The sequence below is a fragment of the Euwallacea similis genome, chromosome 15 (genome assembly GCF_039881205.1).
Source record: "Euwallacea similis isolate ESF13 chromosome 15, ESF131.1, whole genome shotgun sequence".
Classification (NCBI taxonomy): domain Eukaryota; kingdom Metazoa; phylum Arthropoda; class Insecta; order Coleoptera; family Curculionidae; genus Euwallacea; species Euwallacea similis.
This window is the reverse complement of record NC_089623.1, coordinates 567,316-590,601: the sequence shown is the minus strand read 5'-3', so window position 1 is coordinate 590,601 and position 23,286 is coordinate 567,316. Positions and strand designations below refer to the sequence as shown.

Sequence of the window (23,286 nt, the reverse complement as noted above, 5' to 3'; positions counted from 1 at the left end):
TGATTCTAGTCCGTTAAAGCGGGACCCCATCTGTCCAACTCATCGGCCCGTTGGAATCTCTCGATAATGATCCGGGACTCACCCTAAGATGACTCTCTTTAAGTGTACCAATTCCTGAAAAGTGTCTTTGCATTCGTAGCTCTCTTTTTGCAAATTGTAGGACTCCACGACTATCGGCGTGAATGTAAATCTTCCCTTTCTTATTTGACTTTCTCTTTTGTGGCTATCTCAAGTGTAACGAAAGCTTTTATATGCAAGATCATGGTATAGTGTCCCAAGGGAATGAATTAATCCTCCCGCGGCTACATTTGTGTGTCCCGGGATCCGATCCAGTATTTTATGTACTGCTGAAAGAAGAGCCGTTGTTGTTCTTTGTTGAACATGTTGATCTTTGCTAACAAGGTGTTGCCCCATAGCTTCCTCTGTTATGTTTTTTTAAACTGATTTTCTTTTTCCTGAGACCAGTAATTTTGCACTCCTGGCGAATTCCGAAACAGAGGCTAGATTCCCGTAGAATTTTTTCCAACTAGCCCTCTTGCTATGTCTTAATTCCTTCTTAAATCTTCCATGGACTTGAGTATAACCCACTCTCACTTTGGTTACGTAGGGGAAGGCCCTTCTGAATTCTGCCCTAAGGTATTCCAGCGCGTCATTCTATTACGGAAGTCTACGAACATCTTGCTTCTTATCCAGACAAGAGTCCTTGAGGAAATGTTTAATGACCTCACTGAGCTTGCCAATCTGATTTTCTAATTCTACTATGAAGAGTAACCACCTTTCGTTGGAAGTAATATCACCATTGGGAACATATCTAGCATTGGGGGAAGAGGTACAGTGTTGGAAAGCAGTTGTCGTTTATTGGAACCTGTGGTCTGCCTTCAAAGTTCGTTGAACTTGACCCGGTCTGCGGTCCTCGAGTTCTTTTTCGGGGCTATATCCGCTTTATCTGATTCGATATGATATCTTATCGGATGTCGAGATGTCTACCTAAATTTTCGAATTTTTAATTTTCCCTGCTATTCGTTTGAGATCGACGTTAAAGTACGAACGCCCTATAAAGAATATCGTCATATTATAATATTTGCATTTAATTATGTGTTAAAACGATGTCATAGAGGCGTTATTTTTTCATTTATCACCTCCTATTGAATAGCTTTAGGACTAAGTTAAATTTTTCAAACAAAATGGCTATAACACAGATTTCAAAAGCACAAGCGTTCAAAAACTTCTAAAAACTGGTCAAAAATTCCAAACAATTTTAAAGATCTGCAGCAACTCCCTCAAACCTCAAGTAAAAGCAAAAATTATTAGAAAATATTTGAGAACAGTGACGCTTTGTTGCGGATTTCGAATTGAAGTAGCGACTAGAGTTAAAAGACCCCACAAAGAACACAAAAGTGTCTTTGGAGTGCCTAATAGCCTATCTTTGATGAAATTTCCATATGTAATATAAAAAGATATTATTTCGATTTTAAGTTATCTTCAAATCAAAAGTCCTTTTTAAAACCAGAAAAACACACAACAATTTTCAAAATTCCTCATAATCTCTGAATCACTATGATGAATTTCCCCTAAATTCACATTCCTTTTTCGTTTTTTTTAAATTTTCAGATATTTAATGATTTTTCTGGAGCTTTTCATCCCTTTTTAACAGAACCCGACTCTGATAACTTGAAACTAATGATTTAACAATTATTCCTAAAATCCTGATAGTTAAATTTCGGACATCTTATACATTGTAGGAAAAATATTGTTTACCTGATTCTGTAGACTTCTGCAGAAAGTTCTATGAAGGAGCAACGAGCACCTAATTTTAAGACATTAATTTTTTTGTCTTAAATGACTAAGAACACTGCGAGTTCTGCTATAATAATCTTCTTAAGGATTTTATACAGTTTTGAAAACTGCGGGCCTAATTTCTGCCCATCTGCTCCTTTGACTAAAATGTAAACTGTGTCTGGAAGTTTCTTTTTTCAGAGAACTGCAGCAAGAAAAATTTCATCCCATCAAACCCACTCGTATTCATACAATCAAAAATCGCATGTTTACATGTGCCACGATTAAAAGACTTCCTCAACATTGTTAGCCTTATACCTAAAATAGGCTATGATGTTACAAAATACCAAAACAGTTTCATCTGATTATACCATTTAAATCCGTTGCAAAACAGCAACATCGTAAACATGTGGACTCTTTTTGGCGTTTTACTTGCATTGCATGTTACAGAATACTAATTTCTCTTCGTGAAGTTAAATTGCGATTGAAGTTTGACCATATTTTAATAAATGAGCACGCATATCTGAAATATCGCATATCTCATATACACACATGACGAACTTAATCAATCGATCAATCAAATCTTCTTAAAAGTCATCCCCTTGTCGACATAAAAGGCATTTTTGACTCACTTTCGATACATTACTCCGTGGCTTTTCTTTATGCACCGTGAATTTTAATGGCGAATCACAATTCATCAGCTCAATTCCTTTCACAAACGTGACTGTAATTGCATAAGGGATATAGTCTAAACAACGAAACTCCAGCCCTACCTTACTGTTAATCGAATTTGTGTTCAACTGGCCGATGTAAACAATAAAATTCGTTTTTAATTGAGACAGTGATAAATCAAGGTTCTCCATTCAAAGGCCTTCAATTATTATCGTGAGACAAATGCTCGGCTTAAAAAGAGGTCTTGTTTATGAGTTTATAGAAGATATTTCTCAGAAAGAATTTTTCTTCTTTTCTATGCAAAGTCCAAGTCTGGTAATGAGCGCCAAATCAATTCTTTATGCCATAAATTTGCATTAAATTTAATTATTAAGGCCGAAAAACAAAGAATAATATTAACCATGAAAACACCTAATGTGGTCATTTCAACCGAATTACAGCAAATTACTGTCATTCACTGATCTGTGCGACCGGTTTCTTGGGGTCACAAAATATCCTCATTTGACATCGTTAACAAAGATCGTCGTGGGTGTTTTTTCTTCGCCCAACTTTCGCTTTTATGTAACAAATTAAAGAAGTTGTGCGATTAAATGAGATTACTGACCATCACCAATCGATACACTGATGGCATCTACTTTCATTTTAATCGCTCTTGGCCTCGACCGAATTGTGCAGAAAACCAGGACCAAACCACGGGTCATCTCGCATTGTTGCGTAACAGGTAATGAGAAAAGTGCAAGTGAAGCCAGACGTTATATGAGGTTGAGAGTTACGAGTTGAATGCTATAAGTGTGATTATGTAAGAATTAATCATTGTTTTCATTGATATTGTGGCATTTCGCGTGATCTGATCAGATTTGATCTTAAAAAGTTTACACTGTTAAAATATAATACTGTGAAGTTCTTTTGTGCAAAAACAATGCAACTGTTAATAAATGCTTTTTGGGCACTTCATATTTAGAAAATTGAAAGAGAACTGGAGGGTTGACTCTAAACGTTTCAGATTAAAATTTCATCACTTCGTGTTACGAGTGTTTGACCCTCTCTATATTTTCTTTTCCTACTCTTTAAGTCTTTAAATTTCCTTCTCTATGAACGCTCGTAAAGGGCAAAATACACATCTTTAAACGTGCAAATTATTTTCTTCCTGGATTTTCCTTTTCCTACGAATTTTTCTTCTCAAACAGTTTTCCTCTTACTACGACCTATTGCTGCTCGACTACCTGGTAGATAAGGAAATTAAATTAAGTCAGTATTTTCTCCTACCATATGTGGAATCTTTTCATAATATACTTTTTGGGACACTGTCCATATTTAGAGAATGGTAAATAGAAGAATCCTCGCAAGACAGAGGTAGTTCTTTACCGCAGAAATAAGACGAATACAAGATTTAGTCAACTTATGCTGTTCAATAAATCCCCGCTACTAAAGCCAGAACGAACGAAAGTATTTGGAGGCAACCATTAGCAATCAGCTAACTTGTAAAAGTCACGAAATGAGTCATCTCTGCGCCTGGTCGTCATTGGTGCATTCAGTGCTACACCAAAAACGGAGCAAGCGTTCAACGTCTTGTCGAGGATCCCAGAGGTTCTAATCTGGATGAAGAGGGGGTCTATGGCTTTTCATAGAAGGTCTGCGAACAGGAGAAGAAAACAATAAACGAATCTGGGCATTCAAAGATTCCTAAGCATATCCGACAGGACATTCGGTTGGAGGACAGCTCGAATCAGCGACTCCGATAATCATAGATACTCACACGCGAGGAAGTGAGTCAAAGAACGAGTGGTCTGCAGAAACAGCATGAGTCTAAAGCTTGTTTAGGAATGCAGAAATAATCTCCAAGAAATGACAGACACAAAGGGAGTAACTATAGTTTATTTTGAGACTTCTAAACTATCTTTAAAATTTTCTAAGAAATTCTTCAACTACAAGAGTTTACTGGGATTCCCAAGGGACTCCGAATATCGGTCTGAAATTTCACATATCATCAAAGCTCCCTTTTCCCTAAGGTACAAAAAACACTTCATTCTGCAACCTTTAATAATTGCATTATACAAGGTCGTCTAAACGAGAAGATCCAAATAAGTCAAAAGCTGAAATCATAGTTTTGCGGAAGTTCCAATCACATGTATAAAAGGATTTTTCAAAGTGGCAATGTGGGTCGGTCCATACTTTAATCGTAAATATAAGTAGTATGTTAAACGATATTCAGTTGCATAATGCGAATTTATAAATTGCTACTGGTACCAATAGTGGCAGAATTAGAACGGAAGCGTTCATGGTCGATGGATCTCGAAGAATCCCATGCTGATGCAAGCCGCCTTGTTGTAAGTGTTGGTCGTATGGGTCGAAATTGGATATGTATATGGGCGAAAGTAAATGGGATTTGTGTTTGATGTCGACCACCTACAATTATATAAGAGATATTTGAAGTAGTCCAACTCGGGAGTTCTGCGTGCATTGTTTGCTATGAACTAGAAAGTCAATCATTACCCTTGTCTCGAAACCTTACCTAATAAGCTATTTACGTTCAAATATCAGTCATGGTCGTCCGAATCTACATACTAGCCTCAAATAAGGAACGAAAAAAATTGGAAACAAATAAATTAACATGCTATTAGGTCTATAACGCAGAATTTACTTTCAAATGTGTTTCAAAGTCGTTTCTTCAGTTGCGCCTGAAAAAATGCAGCGTGCAGTTATGATTTAATCGGTGATTTACCACACGGCTGCAGGCTACAATCAAGTGTGTCATAAATAATTATCTACTCGGATTTCGTATGATTAAAAAGCGGGGATGGAGGACGTTGCTCGCATTTGAGACTTAATATAATTAGAGCAACCAAACACTCCGGATGTATCAATATATGAGCAAGGATACAGAACCTTTCACAAACCACGATTAACTACATTTTAATTCAATTTTCACTATCCAATTATTACCATTTTGCTTTATAATGCCAAGCAATTTATAGTCAACTTCCTACCTGAAAGATAAGAAATTATTTGCAAACAATTATCAGCAAGAGGTAATGTTGCAACCAACATCCGTTGCTGCTGTAAGTGGAGATCAATCTTCAGGGCTGACGCAAAAGAGGAATTTCGATATGAACTGTAAATGTTGTGCAGATGGGGTTATTATATAACTGGTTTCATGTACTGCGATCGAAATTCACGAGCTCGAGAAGAAAAATTCCCAATGAAACGGACCGAACTGAAGTCGGGTCAAAATTCAAAGCTCATACGTTGACAAGAAGTATCGAGAAACATGAGGACGATAGTGAAGAGGTGAAGAGACAAGTTCAAAAGGGATGACAGTGGGGGTTTGCCAGGTCAAGAGAATTGAAAATGGAACGAAGAAGAAAGATGAGAGAAGAGAAGAAATTCGCCACGATTCGCAGCGTTAGATCTCTATAATTAAATAGAATTGATAATAAATACTAAGAAGTCCTTATTATCCATTTTCTTGAATTAATTGAATGGAATGGAAGAAGGAGATGGGTAAACATACTCAGTGACATCAGAAGTGTTAAACCCAGTAGGAATAATTTTTTAGAATTGATGTTTTGGCAATAGAACAATTATATAGAAAGCAAGCTATGATACCACGATCAACATTTTATCTCTGGAATTTTGCGCAAAAAGAGTTTGATCCCTCAGTTTTTTGTTAAGACAACAGTTTTTGTGAGCTGCTTAGTACAGATGTCTTTAATTCTTATGCCTCCGTCTACTTATGCAAAATGCCTAGAGTCTGAGGACATCAACAATATCTCCATCTTAGCGATTTTAACAAGGGAATTTAAATCCCATCGAACATGTGTGGGATATGATAGGGAGAAAATTGCCCATTTTGCCCCATCCTCTAGAGACTCTGGCACACTTAATCTACAAAGTTCAAGTTGCTTGGAACGAGGTTGTTTGTCGATGCCTAGACGTGTATAGTAGAGAGTATAGTATAGAGTGTACGCATCTACGGGGTTGTCAAACACATTATTAATTTTTTTTCGGGTTATATGTTAATAATATTTCTTGCAAAGTTTATTGTTTCATTCTGGACGTAAGACTACCCCATTGCCAAAACATCAATTCTAATACCGTACGTTTGCGTTCCACCGTCCGCTGTAAGGTTTTTTTAATGCTCACCCGTCGTGTAAATAAAACAATTATAAAACTACTTTTCTTACCGAATCCCTGAGTTTCTAAAGAGACTTTAAATATTCAACTTGTTGATTTAATTTGGTAAGCTATGTCTATGGAGTAACTGGTTGAGGGATTGTAGAAGTGTTTTCGCCGCATACATTAAAATTAACAATTCACATTCTTCAATTACAAAGCGTATCGAAATCCGTAGAATTCTTTCACATATAAATACACATTCGAATTTTTGTAATATGATTGTATAATTCTCTATTTAGCCTTAGCTGAAGCCAAAAGAATTCAAGCTTGCTCAACTGCTTCTAAAATAACTAATTAATTAGGAAACGAATTTAATAAACATCAGACGAACAATAAGCAATAAAACCAATTTTTCTCTATAATTAACAATAAACAATATAAGTCGCCGCCCGTGCTACTTCATCCGGAAACCTTGAAGCATGGTTTCGAAAAAAATTAAGAAAACACAAAAGGATTGGGGCGCAGGCCTAGAAAAACGCGCTGTTATGTAAAGGCTAGAGAGCTCAATTCCAAATTGGCTGTGTCATTCGTTGTTCCTGGTTTACGTGATAATTGAAAACTTTTTTAGACGGTCCCACATGTAATTTCGCAAAAATCGGAAAATGCATCAAACCTGAATCTCGTACCCAAACTTACTTGAGAATATTCCCAGCTTCCTTGCTCCTGTAGATGTCGCATTTGTGCAAAGATTTTCTGTGGTCCCCAGGAACATATTGCCCTGCAGCTTGGCAAAGGGCTCGATAGATTTGGAATTGCAAAAGAGTGCTCACAAAGTATCTGCAACAAAAAGGTAGCTAAATACCAATTGGCGACCTTATAGAGAAACAGTAGCGTCAGTTTCTTAACCCCATACAATAATTTTCCCACCTGCTGCTATAAACCAAAGTTGTGTAATCCATGCGAGACAAATACGTGAGTGTTAATGTCAACCCGTGAGAGATACACCTAGTTTAAAAACATCTTTATTATGTGGAAATAAATTTGTTTGTATGTAGGAAAATGTCAACTAAAATTCTTTTACTTACATAAATCACCTTGTGGAAATAGTTTTTACATGTGTTGAAGAGAAATCAGACGTCTGTAGATAGACATAACTCTACAAAATAAGAATCTGTAAAACTAGGAAAGAGGCGTTGTAACCTTGCAAACTTAATTAACGCGTTTTGAAACGCGATCAAAAGGCATCTATAATACTTGCCCCTCAAGAGTGTTATGATTACACTTACCAAGTGTCGCAACGATAAATTACCAGTCTAAGTAGTTTGGACTTAGATAGATCCAAGGTGTAATTTATTATTGCCTCTCGTTAATTTGCTGGTTTTGTAATGTTTTATAAAAATAAAAATAATTTACCAAATAGGTATGATCTGAGTGCTGCAGCAGTTTTAGATAAGTAATTGCGAAGGGATATTTTCATGAAGTTTTTTTAAAAGTGCCATTGAAGTATAGAAAGCATCTCTAGAGCTAGCAGAGTTTAGGAAATAAGTTTTTCCCAAAATAAAATTTGATTTATATCTCTATTAACACATTTTATGATATTTTCTCTTCGCCTTTAGTTCAACTTTATTTCCTTCTATCTGCATACCGATGGTTCTGTTTTTCTTTTCAAATAATTTTCTTCGTAATAAGTTCTAAAATTCATTTTGTCCTCTTTTACTCAACGCACTTCTGATTCTGTAAAATTTCATTATTTTCAGGTCCATTAATTGTACTATAATATGAAACTCAGGTTAATTTGATTCTATATGAATCATATTAATCTCACTATCTTTATATGTTTTCCTTTTCCATGAATCTTAATCCTCTACATTTTCATTTAATCCATGTGCCCTTCATTTTTTAATTCTAGCTTTAATTAATCTTTTAGTTAGTTGTCTTCTGCTTTAGTTTACGTTAGTTCAAGTTAGAATTAGTATTTTCTCAAGTGTCTCCAAGAATCACTTTTTCTCATACTGATGATTCATTTTCTTTTCTTTTACCTTTTCGACATAATCCTCACGTTATCATTAGTATCTCTATTACCTGTCCTAGATAATATATGTTTTTCCATCACAATTTATCCTGTATATACTATAGTTCATGACGTTTTCTATGCATAGATCATAGCATTATTTTTAGGAAGATAGTGTTTAAACGTTTCTTTTCTTATTATTTATTTTATTCATTTTATTCTATCGAATATCGATTGTTGCCTTTTGTACTTAATGTTGACACGTCACTAATTTTTTGGTTTTCTTTACCTTTGTTTCCCAATAGGTCTGTCAATTTCTTCTATAAGATATTTTCTGTTTTTTTTTTACAATAAGGTAAGAAAATAAAATCATCAGATTACCCTTTGAACATGTCACTTTGACTAAAAAAATGCCCATATATTTTATATTCTTGGGAATATATTTATTTTTGTCTTAAAATTCTTCGTTTGCCTTGAATTTCATATTTTCTAATTCTGTGTAAAGTACTTATCCCGACTTTTAAAGCGAATGAGGTTCTCTCACACACATTGCTGTACCTCATTGAGTTGAATACCACTATTACCATTATTTGTTCGTTCTTTTTCTGTATCAAAGAATCTTAGCATTTGCTGTATTAATAGATACTTTGGCCTGATTTATTTGGAATGTTGGTTGTTGCTGTTGGATTGTGTGTTGAAAATTCAAACACAAATTATGCCATCAATTTTTACGACTTTGACATTTTCAGGAGGAAGGTAGTCTTGTCCGATTAATTAAACCATGGATTAGAGAATCGTTTTTAGTCTTGTGCAATAAAAAGAAAATTTTTAAACTAAGATAAAAGTATTATACGCTTTTATTTTTTATTTTAATTTTCCTAATGCAAAGAAAAGAAATAAAAGAAAGTGACCCCATGATTAATGAATAATTGCACGATCCGATAAAACTGTGTTAAACTATAAGCAATTCTCTAAGGCCATTTTGCAATACCTGTAAATATGGAACCCAGAAATAAAACAAGTTTAAGGAAGGAACACAGGCTTTCTTCGGATTGAACCTACATGATCTATTTCCATTATATAACGCGTTTTTGCCTCCTCTGTAATGGCGCGTATCAAGACAAATTGGTATTCTGCGTGCTATCTTCATCTGCAATTTTTGAACTTTTCACGTTTTCATAACAACTGTCTGATAATCTATCGCTAACTGTAACATGTTACCGTGTGAATGATGAATGAATAATGCATGAGCGTAACCATCATTACGTAAGGTCGTTTTGCAAATACCATAAAGAGCAATTTTGTACAATGTGGAGCAGAAAACTGGTCTTAATCTAAGAGAGGTATTTAATTTAATTAATTAATTTCTCTTGGTGTGTAAAATGACCCGGAAACTGTGACGAGTGGTCCCAATCGCAAATCACATGATTATGTGGCATGCATATAAATTTCGCACCCCTGTATGAAGGCATTATTACATCAAATATGTGAGCCGAACGCACACTTTGTATTCTGTAGTACAGGGACCGTCCTTTACGTAACGTCAAGTACACATCGCGTCAGGTGGTACTCGCGATGACCCGGTAATCCAATCTTGGCGGTTGGCTCAATCCAAAGTAGTACTACTGGTACTGTTACGTGTAATGCATAGTCGGGTGACTTTAAATTTTGAAACTACTTGAAGATTTATTAAGATGGTGTCTATATTGGGTGTGAGAATAAACATCCTCTCGGGAATTTCGATGAAATGACCGTGGCCTTAATCTTTGCTAATATTTGATCTAAATTAAATGGTAAACTGTTCCACGGGAAAAATACATTTTTTATACAAGTTTTAATATTGACGAAAAATATAGTAGATACTAAAGTATTTTCTGGATATAAAGATATGCTACGTAGAGTGGTGCTGACCTGTGAGCTTTAGTACCGTTGTTGACAATTTTTGGGAATACAAAGGAAGTAATTTTACTTAAGCTCAGCAATGTTCACTGATTTTGTATAACATTGCAGCGACAGTTTTCCTCTTTAAAAAAACTCCTTAAAGATCGTCCTTTTGGAAGATTTAACCCTAATTTCCTAATATCAGTACACCACTGTCTACTCTTTTACTGTTTAACGTGATAATGTACTGTTGGGGATGTAAAGAAAAAATATGGCTAATTTTGTAAAAAATTACAGTGAGGTACATAAATTTCTTCGATATACAGAAACTGTTTTAAAAAGTTTTCTTTCAAATAATTCAGTTGTGATTTTAAAGCCTCAACACGCCGATATTTTATGTGAATATCGAATAATCTTTATCATAATTAAAGTGAGTTATTAAATGAGAAAACGAATTTTGTCGAATTAAATGATTTCCTCAAAATTTTCTTCTTTTTCATAAATGAATCTCAGCAATGGTTAGTTCTTATTAATTCGGATTTAAAAGATCTATTTGCTAATTTTTGAATTCGAGTACGCCCCTGTTTTGGGTTTTGGCCAGCCTTAGTACGCACTATTGTGTCAAATCTATTTGACATTTTTTTAAATGACTCTTTTCCTTATGTTAATCGAAATACGCCACTGCTTTAGTGGTTAATTTCTTTGCTAATTAATTATATGAAACTTGAAAATGGTCCCCGAAAGTCAGAACAAATTGGAAAAAACTAATAAGGTAGAATTATCGCGTTTTTTTACAAACTGAAATCATATTTTATTTTATTTAATCAAAACTTTTTAGAAATTGTGATTAATTTGAATTAACTTTGAAAAAGAGGGAATAATTGTGTGAATTTTTTTCTATCCGTAGGAGAAAATTTTCACAAATTTTGACTAATTCGTCTCGATTTTAAAAGAATCCCTAAAACTTTTGACTAACACAGATTTATCCTGTGTTTACAGACGAAACGAACAAAAAGAAGAAATTTCCCTAATTTAATGCACCTCCCTGACTTATAAGCTTCCATTTTAGGACTTTTAACTGACATAAACTAACCTCAGAAGAGGTAATATATTTTCTGAATTTTTATTAAACCTAGATTGCACCTATCAGAATATTTTCTCAACTGCTGCCTCATTCAGGGGGACAATTCCGCAGTATCTTGACTAACCTGAATTTAGCCTAAGAAAGAAGGCAAAATTATGGTTTTTTTTTTGGCCAGGTGTCCTAAACAGTTTGTGGAGAAAGTATCTCATTACTCAATATCATCTAAAGCTCACTAAAGCAAATCGAGTAGACTCTTTTCACAATTTATGATAATCTGAGGTTTTTTTAAACTTAAGTTGATCCTAAGAGATAGTTTTTATGAGACCAATCAACCCTACCGTAAGGGACAATTCTCTAAATTTTAGGACAAACTTTGGCCAACACGAACGTACCTTTAGGGTAAATTTTTTAAAGTCCGACTTAAGGGATAATAGTCATATAAGTTTTTAAAATACTCAAGATTCTTGACCAGCATGACCTAATCCCGGCAAGATAGTTTTTAATATTTTTACCAAAACAATCTGGTAGTACAGATAACAAGAGTTTTAAACACACTGAACACATCTTAAGAGTCATTAACAGGATTATTGACTAACCCAACAGTTTAACTGTTTTAAAATAATTTCCAGCTAACCTGGACTAACTAGTGTATTATAGTTAAGAAGCCTAATTGCATACATATTATCCAATGAAGGCACAATGTATGAATAGAGAACATAACAAAGTAAGAAATGTTGCGGTGGCAAAATTTACTCGTTTAAAGCAGCCGGAACTAAGTTTGGGAACCCTTCACAAACCATTCTGCATTAAACCCAATTAATCGCCAATCTCCCTTTCAAACCACTTACCAAGCCAACTTCATATCAAATCAAGAAAATTCCCAATAAAAACACCATCCCGAACCGCGCCAGATACTCGCACTCTCCGACATTGCCGCCAGCAGGAGTTCTTGCATCAACCCACGATGGTTGCGTGGTACCACCGAACCATCGGCGAAGAGGTAAGTGGTGCGCTACCGCTCGGCGGTACCATCCGGCCAGGACTATAAAAGACAACGGGGGCATGTTTTTGGTATTCAGTTCTCTTCGAACTAGCAAGCACCCCCTTGTATGTGTACCACGATGAAGCCTTTGGTGAGTGGTACCTTATAGTGTACCATTATTATGTGTTTTTGTTGTACGGACTAGTTTTCGAGTGGAATTCAGTGTTTAGTGCAGTGGAGGAGTTTTTTCCAATTTTTTCTTGCTCAGCTTTTTTATACATAAAATTTTAAAAATAGTTTTCACTTTTTTCGAGGTTTCAGAATTATTCTATATTCTTACAGGAAGTAATTTTGAGATATTGAAATTTCACCGGTCATGTTTGAACAAATTAATTTAAATTTAAAAAAAACTTACACTTTTCTTGGCATTGAACCACATGGTCTGTTAGGTAGACAATGCGGTTTTATAAGAACTTTTATACGTTTGAGAGGAATTTGTTTTGGTTGATTAACGATCAATAGACCTAAACGAATGTCTAGGCCAATATTCTCTTGTTTTTCCTTGGCAAAAAATCTTCATAGGAAAAATGTCAAGATTGTGCATAATTTTTCTTTTCTTCTTTAGAATTAACAAAGCTCAAAGATCGACCGTTTATTGAAACTAATTCAATTTACTCTAATTAGAGACCTCAATGAAACCAGTATTAACATGCTATTAAAAGACGATTAAAATTATTATGCAAAACTGAAATTGGAGCAAAACGCCATAATTCATGCAATAATTAATAAAAAGACAAATTAATTTGAACGCTACATCATAATCAAGATTAATGACTATCTGATATCCCGAAATTAATGACTGTGCTGCATTCAAAAATTGTTTATCGGAAATCGAAAGTATGCTAAACTGACCTTATCCAATATTTTATCAACAAATCTGGAATTGTTAATAGAGAAATAGCAACAATACGAAGATGATATAAGGCTTAACGGTTTAGTTAAATAATAGCGCATTTGTTCTCTTAAAGCGTAATTGTTGTTAAACAAAGAGACATAATTAAACTTAATTGGTTTCGCAAACGCTACTGAAAAAAGTTCACTTGTGACACAATCCATTACGAATAATTGAAGGAATTTCGCTTTTTTTCAGTTACTACTGTCGATCTTAGTCCTTGCAGCAATAGCTGTAAACGCTGAGGGCAAGGAGAAGAAATCGACCGAAGAAAAGAAGCAGACCAAGCGTGGATTGCTGAGCTTAGGATATGGTTATGGAAGCGACATCGACCACGGATACTCTGTTGGTGCTGGAGGTTTAGATGGAGGACTTGGAGGCTGGGAAGGAGGCTATGGAGGAATTGATCTTGGTAAGAAACCTCCCTTGGAATCATAACTCTCTTACGTGACAGAGATATACTTTAGCAGAACTATAGTATTTGCACTTATATAGTCCCCTTTGTTGTCTTGAAAAGAATGCTTGAAATGAAAAAATAGATTGTTCATCTACTAACATTTAAATAATTGTGTTTTGTTCATACAAGAGAACCATCTACAATTTCACCCTTGAAGAGAAATTTTTAAACTGAAAGCCAACTCTCAACAAGAAATAGTGAAATTTGTCCTTGCTATCAAAGGTGTCAACATTAAAGGCAACGTGTTTCTCACTAAAGCACCTACTGATTGGCCGACATATTTATCTACTCCTAAATACGACACTCAATCCTGTTAAAATTCCCTTGTGATTAATACGCCTCTATGCACTAGTTTCTGACGGTGCTGGTTTCGGCTACAACGATTATGGTAGCCCGGGACTCGTTGATCTAGGTAAGATTGATCTGCCTTGACTTGCATCAAAGATCGTCATTGTCGTAATAACATCTTCATCCCATCAAGCACCAAATTAAAATTTGATCTAATTTTATTATAAATCAAGATGCAAAAACTCTCCTTCAATCGCAGGTTCCCATGCCGCAGTACACAAGACCATCACTGTGGTCAAGGGAGTACCAGTACCTTACCCGGTAGAAAAACACATCCCCTACCCAGTGACCAAAACCGTCGGTGTGCCGGTCAAAGTCCCAGTCCCTCAACCCTACCCAGTAGAGAAACCTGTACCCTACCCAGTCAAAGTACCAGTCCATGTTAAAGTACCTGTACCTCAGCCCTACCCAGTGGAAAAGATCGTCCATGTACCCGTCAAAGTCCCAGTAGACAGGCCCTACCCAGTCAAAGTGTTGGTTCCCCAACCTTACCCAGTCACCAAGCACGTACCCTACCCAGTGAAAGTACCCGTTCCTCAGCCCTACCCAGTAGAGAAACAAATTCCATACCCAGTTAAGGTCCCAGTCCATGTACCTCAACCCTACCCAGTCTACAAGGAAATCCCAGTTCCTGTGAAAGTACCAGTAGACAGACCCTACCCAGTTCATGTGCCCCAACCCTACCCAGTGCATGTAATCAAGAACATTCCAGTACCAGTGGAGAAACCTGTGCCTTACCCCGTTAAGGTTGCCGTGGAAAAACCTGTGCCATACCCAGTTGAGAAGCCTTACCCCGTTGCCGTTAAGGTACGTAATGAACTATAAAATAAACCATCAAAAATTAAATTGATATAACCTTTTAGATCCCAGTACCAGCTCCATACCCAGTAGAAAAACCAGTCCCATACCCAGTGGAGAAACCTGTACCTTACCCAGTTAAAATAGCCGTAGACAGGCCTGTACCTTACCCTGTAGCCAAACCTGTACCATACCCCGTGGAGAAGCCAATACCGGTACCTGTAAAGGTACCAGTCGCAGTACCGGTCCATGGAGGTTATGAGCATGGAGGCTACGAAGGAGGTTTGGGAGGTGGTTATGGAGGTGGTTATGGAGGAGGTTACGGACACGGAGGAGACTGGGATTAAGCTGACAGCGACCCGCGCACACCGTGTGTGCACCCTTCATGTGTTACCTGAGCTGAAACACTCACTTTTTCTCTTAAAAAGAGTGACATTTTCTGCCGTCTACTTCTGACTTCTTTTTTTCTATTTATGCCCTTTACTTTCCTAGCAAGTCTACTGTGAAAATGATCTGTTATATTATTTTTGTAACTCTTTGTTCATTATTTATGTAAAAAATGCCAAATAAGTTAAGTTTTTCTACTGTGTATAACTTATTTTTTTTGTAGAAAATAAAAGTATTTTTATACGACTCCGGTAGTATTCCTTATTGAATCTGATGCGCTGGGCAAAAATGGACACTAAAACACACAAGGAAAAATGTGTCACCACAAAAGCTTTCACTTTAAGACCACTATAAATGAATTATGTATACATCTGATAAATCCATAAAAAGCCCGAGTTTCTACTTGACTTGCAGGTCATTATGCAACCGCAAGTGTCACTCCATTCTTTCATGGTACAAAAATATTTCTAAACATGATACACTACATATAAAGGAGTAATTGTGACAACTTAGAACAAACGAGTGTTTCTGGGTATGATACGTGTTTTGCAACGGGGCATTGTTTGTAGTATACTAAAATTGAAACGAATAGGAAAGAAACGAAAATTTCAAAATATCTTGCTAATAATTAGAGATAATCAGGTTACAAAACTGCAATGTACGAGTTAGATACGCATGTTCTTGTTGACCACTCTTGCGTGTAAATATGGGTATTGAGCGTACATATCGCGGATTTCTTTGCTAATAAATGTTCGGTTCTTGCGACATGGTTTTTGGATGGCATGTTTATGATTAGAAGGCTGGTTCAGTGGTTTATTACGGAATCTTTTACAATTGAAAAGGTTTATTTACTTTTTCTGAAGAATATGATGATTCATGACCAGCTAGTTAATCTATCACCCATCACAAAGAGAATGATTAACACTTATGAATGGGAGAATCATTTCGTCTACAAGAAAATCGGTTTGGAGGTTTGAGACCTCGTCGAAAAGCTGAAGCCGTAACTTTTAAAGCCAGTTTTTGTTAGTTGGAAAATCAGAAAATCTGTCGGTGAATGAAAAATGGATAATAAATTCCCTTTCAAGCAAATTCCAGTAATTAGGAAATTAAAACATACATATATGCAGCATAGTATTAAAAGGGAAAAAAATCGATAATCAGCTTATTTTACTCAGAAATTCGTGATTTTTATGAAAGTCGGTTCAGGATAAATTTCTTTTTAAAACAATTCTGGGTGCTCAGAAACCCAAAAAATTTCATTATTCGCCCATAGTGGCGAAAAAGTCGTGGCAAAATCAATCAATTTCAATGATTACACTTAATCGAATAGAGAATCCCTCTAATTCTTCTTTCATAAATCCAACACATTTTCCAAAACTCCAATTCACAAAATTCCGAATACAATGTTCCAGTCCAAGTCAATAAATCTTAATAGTGATTCAGAAAATTCTTCGGCAAAATTACGAGAGATGCAGCAGGAATAAATTTTTCGTCAGCGCTATAATGTCTGTGATCCTCTGTCCTGCGCTAATCTGTTGCAGAAAATAAGCTTACAACTGACTAGGATACTGTTTTCAACCTACAGAACCGCATCTACAGAGGTTCTCCTGACCGTTGTAGCTAGTCTACCAATATAGCTTATTATCGCAGAGAGAATGAAAATTTATGTCTAAGGAGTTACTTGCAAAGTCGTAGGCAGAGAGGATTTAATAAATAAATGGCAAAGAAGATAGACATAATATGAGGGATGGACTAAGATTTTTATCCCAAATATTAAAATTTGGGTAAATCAAAAAGGGGGAGAATACCAAGCAACATGAGAGATGACTGGATGTAAACTATTTGGCATATACCATAAAAGAATAAGAAAGTTAGAAGATGGCATATGCTGGTTTTGTTCAGAAAATGACACAGCACTACTATTTTTCAATACGCTAAATTGAAGAAAATTAAATCAAAAGCAAGAGTTAAATGCAATAAGATAATGACGGTATGGCAAGTTTTGCTTGAAGAAGAAGCTTATGATAATGTAATTATGATCACTGTGTACAACATTATGATGAGACTGCAGTAAGAAGAAGAGAAGAGAAGAAACGTAATATAGCTAAAAACATGCACAGGAGTCAAAATATAACCCCGAAGTAATGCCTAAAGGTGCGGTGTTTCCTAGGATAACAGAGTAGGTAGGTATTCATCGAATTTGGATAAATCTTTCTATTCGGAAAAAAGAAAACAGGGAATAAAATCGATCAAGCTAAAGAATTGACCTTTGCAACCCCTCATTTTAGCCAAAATATTCAAAATACTAATAGTTATTAGAGAACGTAACGCGTCTTTATGGATCAATTTTGTGTCATCCACATTTAATCCATCAGAAGAGAGATTTATCTTATCTAAAACATTTTTGCTTAGAGTTGAGAGAATGATAAAATATTATAGAATAAGTAAAACATAGGACCCCTAGTGGATAAAGAAGCAACCATTATCTTTTAATAAAGAGATCCTTACTTGTGCTACTACGTGGTAAAAGTAATGGTTGGTTTTACCACAGAGTCGGTAGATGGTAGTAGTGATCAGAATGATGATGAGGTCTTGAAGAATTGTAAATGAATAATTTCTATCAGATTCCTGATCGAAAATGATATATGTATATCTAATAAAAAAAGTAATGATAATTGTTCTTAAACACCTAAATTTGCTTGTAAGGTAATTTTATAAGGAACCTTTTAATCAGGCAAAGTCTAATTCAAAAATAACACATCGACGTAGCATTGCAATACCATGAACACCTCTCAGGGTATATATGGTTCCTAACAAATTCATTGACCATAGAAATAAATTTTGGATTTAGATATATAGTTAATTCGTACAATAACCTAGCACCAATTAGTTGCACAACAACCATGAAGTAAATTTAAAAAAACAATATAAATAGATATGCAAAAGAAATGCCCAGTTTGCTGAGTTTTAATCTTATCCTAATTAGCTGCCAGTTAATCGTTCAAGATTTAATTAGTTAGCTAATATAATTAAACATTACGCGTACAATAAGAAAAATTTTAAATGGTGCTTATCATGAAGAAAAATGTCTTGTTTTTGCTCGAGTATTAAGAAAACTGCTAGTTCCTTTAAATGTCAACATGAATAATAGCGAATGCAAAAACCAATATCTCCAGCCTAATTCTGCATATCGTACCGGCCATAATAACCCCAGAATTTTTAAATAAAATAGTCATGAGAAGGCAAAAAAGCAAATTTATTCAAATAAATTAGCGACAAGTTTGGGTCAGATGTAAAAGTATGTTACGTTTATTCTATATGCATTTGCTAATATGCACCGGCTTTCTTGAATTAAGACCATAAGGATCGGATCAGTTTTGAAAGGAGAGCATGAAGATATATAGACTTGTAATAGTATTCAATTTGACGAATAATAGTAGGAGATAATTGGAACACATACAGTAGAAAACGAAACGTAAGGAAATTAATATAAATTTCGATTGAACAACTCGTAGGTACGCGAGCAACAAGAAATGGCGAAAATGGCCATATTACATTCATTTCAATAAAACAGCCTCTCCATGCTACTCGACAGTCTAAGAATTTTTCAATAATGAATAAACACTAAGTACAATAAATAAGTGGCAAAATCAGATCAATTTGGAAGGGTCTTAATATACTCTATAAATACATTGATTTCAACAATTCTTACAGTTTCCGTGCGAGGCATTTGTTCGCTGAGCGTTACCAAAAATGATTTTTCTCAAAGTAAGTGAAAAGTATAACTTTCAGAAAGGATACGAAATGTGATTGTTCTAGACCCTCCTGGTTCTTCTGATCACAACTGCCTGTCTGGCAAAAGAAGAAAAATCTAAAGTGCAACCGAAGAATCAAAAACGAAGCCTTCTTCTTGGATTACTAGCCCATGGTATTGAGCAACACAAATGGTCCAGTCCTCCTCATAAAGAAAACGGATTAGAAATCTCAGGAGGAGACGACTCTCACTTAGAATTAAGCGGGGGAATTGAAGGAGGACTAGAGTTGGGAGGAGAGGTGGCCAATTTTGGTCATCATGGTTTAGAGATCGGAGGAGGAGAGATTAAATGTCCAATTTTCCAGCGTAAGTTCCACGGGAATGTACGAATAAAAGAAAATGAAATTGCCCTTTTTAGTGCCAATCGAAGAAGTGAAGCATGAAAAGACTGTCACTGTAGTGAAAGAGGTGCCCGAACCTTATCCGGTGGAAAAAGAGGTCAAAGTGCCGGTATACAAGGAAGTTAAGGTACTTAATTTATTCCCTATATTCCGCATTAAACATTTAATAAATAGGTTCCAGTGGAAGTCAAAGTTCCGCACCCTTACCCTGTATATAAAGAGGTGAAAGTGCCTTATAAGGTTTACGTACATGAGAAGGTTCCGGTGCACAAGCCAGTACCAGTAGAGAAAATCGTTAACGTGCCAGTTAAGGTAAGAAAATTCAGCTACCAGAAATTATATCCAGAGGATAATTTTTTAGGTTAATAAGAGAGTTGGAAGAGTCAAGAGACTTTTTTCTAGATTCCTTCAATATATCACTTAAATAACTCTCAATTTTTCTGACGAATCTCTATGAATGCAAACTAGTAAGTTTAATTCTCGAGAATTTGGCAAGATTAAGCAGGAATAATAATTTTCAAAATCTGATCTTAAATCTGAGTTATCCAAAACTATATCAGCCAAAATTGAAGAAACAAAATTTCACATTTCAATCTTCAAAATCCTCCTTCAAATCTTTGTAGATAAGAAAAATCTCACAAGGGGGTCTGAGTTGTAGAAGATTGGGTAAATTTTGTCACCCTATATGAATATGTTCTATTCCCTTTTATCCCTCTTCACACGACCCTGCTGTGGCGTAACTAAGTAGCGTGACAAAATCGCTAATACATCAAATGTCTGTGACGCGACAAAGTACTTTGTCTCTGGAAACTCTTTCAAAAATATTCATTTCTTCGAGATTGGACAAATAAGTGCGAAGATCAACTGAGAACAACATATTTTGAATCCTCCCCAATTTCACTCCTATTTACTAATATTAAGCTCATTTCAAGGTCCATGTAGATCAGCCATATCCAGTGGAAGTAAAAGTGCCCCAGCCATACCCAGTCTACAAAGAAGTAAAAGTTCCGTATGAGGTAAAAGAACCAGTGCCTTATCCCGTTGAAAAAGAAATAAAAGTACCAGTGAAAGTAGCCGTACATGTGCCCCAACCTTATCCGGTGGAGAAGATCGTCCATGTGCCTGTCAAGGTGCCTACTGATACAAAGATTCTTTGTATATCTCAACAAAAATCATGTTTTAGGTTTACGAAGAACACCCAGTACCAGTAAAAGTGGAAAAGCCTTATCCAGTAAAAGTGGAAAAGGAAATCAAAGTGCCAGTTACAGTAGAAAAGCCTTATCCAGTAAAAGTATACGTCCATAGACCGGTGCCATATAAAGTAGAAAAAGAAGTTAAAGTTCCCTATGAAGTGAAGGTTCCACAGCCTTATCCCGTTTATAAGGATGTGAAGGTGCCAGTAATCAAAGAGGTACCATATGAAGTAAAGGTAAATTTCTCATAACAGTCAAAATAGTTTATAATGTATGCAATTTTTAAAGGTTCCAGTAGAAAGACCAGTACCATATGAAGTAATCAAACACGTACCGCATTACGTTGAGAAAAAGGTTCCGGTGCCAGTGAAGGTACCAGTTCCAGTGCATGTACACGAAGAAAAGAAGGAGCAAGTTGAAGTGAAATGTGATAAGTTTCATGGAGATTCGTCTTCGTTTATTTCACATGGATTGGAATCTGGAGAGGAGAAGAAATCTGGTTTAGGATTGATTGACTGGGGAAAGTGGGAAAAGTGGTAGATCAGGCAATTTTTAATCAATTATTGGAGTGATTTTTCTAAATCTTATGTTTTGATAACATTAAAATGTTTCAGCTTTAGAATTAACGACTAAATAATCCATAAAATTTTTTCGAGAAGAGTCACTTTAATAATAAAAAAATTGTATTAATGAGGTATTAATAAATTATCATTATTATGCGCTTAAAACGCAGAGTCACAATTGCTATTATGTGCCAAAATAAAAAAAAAAAGATATTTAAGAGCTGAAAAGGCTTGGTTTAGAGTCAAAATATGTAAATGTAGCATATTTCACTAGAATTCAGAAATTTCTATAACGTTTTCAAAAGGAACATGTTTTTAAAAATATGTCAACATTTCATTAAATATGTAGTCCTTAAGAAGCAACATGAACTGCTGTTCTTTCGTGAATTTATGCTGTAAATAGTACCTAACTCATATTTTCTAGTGACATCTCTGTAAATAAAAATAATACTTATTATTGTTGTTTACCATGCAGTTTTTCTATATGGAGCAATGTGTTATTAATTACTTAAATGCATTTGTGTTAAAATTTCTATACCTAGGGTTTTCCAAAAACTCAATATTTTTTTATTGATTCTGCTGTTTTTCCTTTAAATATGCATTCGTTTGCTATTTGCATTTGCTCTTAAGCTATTACTAAACACGCGTTATGATTCAAATCTCACTACGTAGATACCTAATAAATTGTTCATGATTTTCTCATGACTGTTACAATAAGGGCAATTCAGATTAGGATGAGAGTTCTGATAAACAAAAATAAACCCACTTTCATTAAATGGAGGAGTAATTCTAGGGAAGTCAATTCACGTGTCTTTGAATGAGCGATTGGACTGTTCCTTCCACATACGGCTTTAAACAATTTTATTGATGTTTTCACGAAATTTATTTATGATTCGAAATGTCCTTACTGCTTCAAGGTTTTAGAGTCTTAAACATTCATACAAATAACTTTTTTTTTGTATGACATTCATATTCTAACCATCATCCAGTTGTCTTAATTACGCTTATCAATCCTACTTTACTTTTTTAAATTGTAAAATCCTACTGTAAAGCCTGTTGTAAAAGCCTGAATTTAATTGAAATATTGAACGTTTTGGCTCTTATTTTCTTTTAATTATCTTAGTTCCAAAATTAGTGAAAATCGATGAAAGTGTTAAGCAATTATTTTGAAAACTTTGGCAGCCTGTAGCGGCAAAACGAAGCAACATAGATATACATACAATGTAGGTAAGTTCGCCAAGAACGTCTTATTTTTGGTTAAGGAAATTTTGGTCAAGCAGTGCACAGACATTTCAAGGACACCTTGCATAACTAGAGTTTAAAGTTTAAATACGGTTAAAAAGATTTCGACAGATAAACAATATGTCAAATTTAAAATTTAAACTTCATTTCAGGTTTAAAATTATGGCATAAAAGTGGGCTTTAGTTAATTTTATTGACGAACATTTAAAAAACTTCAAGAAACTCAGAAATTACGCCATTCTACATAATCAGGAAACAGTCTGAACTTTTAAACCAAACATGTCAAATTATTTTTTAACATCTTCAACAAGAAACTCTAAATAAAGAAAAATCATGTAATCTATGTCATATCAACTCTCACTACTCTATTTAGGACTGTATTCACGGGAATTCTACCTATTTTCTAAAAAACCTAATTAACTTAATGTCTTTATGAGAAATTTATAACCACTTCAAGTTCTATTTGACTAATGTTTAAAACAATTAGTTCCACATATTGTAAATATGAAATTTTATAATATTTCCTAGTGTCCTCTACATCCGCACATTGTTTTTAACGTTTTCTAACCATAATGCAATATAGTTTAATTTAGCAATACATAAGCTTGTCTTGTTAATTAAAAATGATGCGCTTATGATAGGCGTGGTCGCTTTTAATCAATATTTATA

At 35.0% G+C, this 23,286-nt stretch overlaps 4 protein-coding genes across 8 annotated transcripts in view; 2 read left to right on the top strand and 2 right to left on the bottom strand.

Moving 5' to 3' along the window:
- LOC136413888 (uncharacterized) overlaps positions 1-23,286 on the bottom strand; it is a 148,456-nt gene that overhangs the window by 79,740 nt on the left and 45,430 nt on the right. The gene's annotated exons all lie outside the window — the stretch shown is intronic.
- Positions 1-23,286, bottom strand: part of LOC136413873 (angiotensin-converting enzyme-like) — a 44,710-nt gene that overhangs the window by 1,095 nt on the left and 20,329 nt on the right. The window contains exon 10 of the mRNA XM_066397624.1: positions 7,261-7,401. Coding sequence (XP_066253721.1) covers positions 7,261-7,401 — 141 coding nt within the window. The remainder of the gene's footprint in view (positions 1-7,260; positions 7,402-23,286) is intronic.
- LOC136413890 (uncharacterized) lies at positions 12,534-15,710 on the top strand. 2 transcript variants are annotated; one of them, XM_066397648.1, is made up of 5 exons: positions 12,534-12,673; positions 13,673-13,886; positions 14,284-14,343; positions 14,479-15,086; positions 15,143-15,710. In XM_066397648.1, exons 1-5 carry the CDS (start codon positions 12,650-12,652, stop codon positions 15,422-15,424), a joined length of 1,188 nt encoding a protein of 395 aa, XP_066253745.1. In that variant the 5' UTR covers positions 12,534-12,649; the 3' UTR covers positions 15,425-15,710. The 2 variants fall into 2 exon arrangements, with proteins under 2 accessions (XP_066253745.1, XP_066253746.1); XM_066397649.1 differs by lacking the exon at positions 14,284-14,343.
- Positions 19,090-21,447, top strand: LOC136413887 (uncharacterized). Its single transcript, XM_066397646.1, has 7 exons — positions 19,090-19,232; positions 19,284-19,584; positions 19,637-19,746; positions 19,794-19,931; positions 20,552-20,749; positions 20,803-21,048; positions 21,101-21,447. Exons 1-7 carry the CDS (start codon positions 19,218-19,220, stop codon positions 21,350-21,352), a joined length of 1,260 nt encoding a protein of 419 aa, XP_066253743.1. The 5' UTR covers positions 19,090-19,217; the 3' UTR covers positions 21,353-21,447.

What these genes read in the sequence shown, in the direction of transcription:
- LOC136413890 (XM_066397648.1), top strand. Translation starts at nt 12,650, where the DNA reads ATGTGTACCACGATGAAGCCTTTG. An exon ending in CTATGGAGGAATTGATCTTG is followed by an intron (nt 13,887 to 14,283) that starts GTAAGAAACCTC and finishes TCTATGCACTAG; the next exon opens with TTTCTGACGGTGCTGGTTTC. An exon ending in CTTACCCCGTTGCCGTTAAG is followed by an intron (nt 15,087 to 15,142) that starts GTACGTAATGAA and finishes ATAACCTTTTAG; the next exon opens with ATCCCAGTACCAGCTCCATA.
- LOC136413887 (XM_066397646.1), top strand. An exon ending in TCGTCCATGTGCCTGTCAAG is followed by an intron (nt 20,750 to 20,802) that starts GTGCCTACTGAT and finishes ATCATGTTTTAG; the next exon opens with GTTTACGAAGAACACCCAGT. An exon ending in AGGTACCATATGAAGTAAAG is followed by an intron (nt 21,049 to 21,100) that starts GTAAATTTCTCA and finishes CAATTTTTAAAG; the next exon opens with GTTCCAGTAGAAAGACCAGT.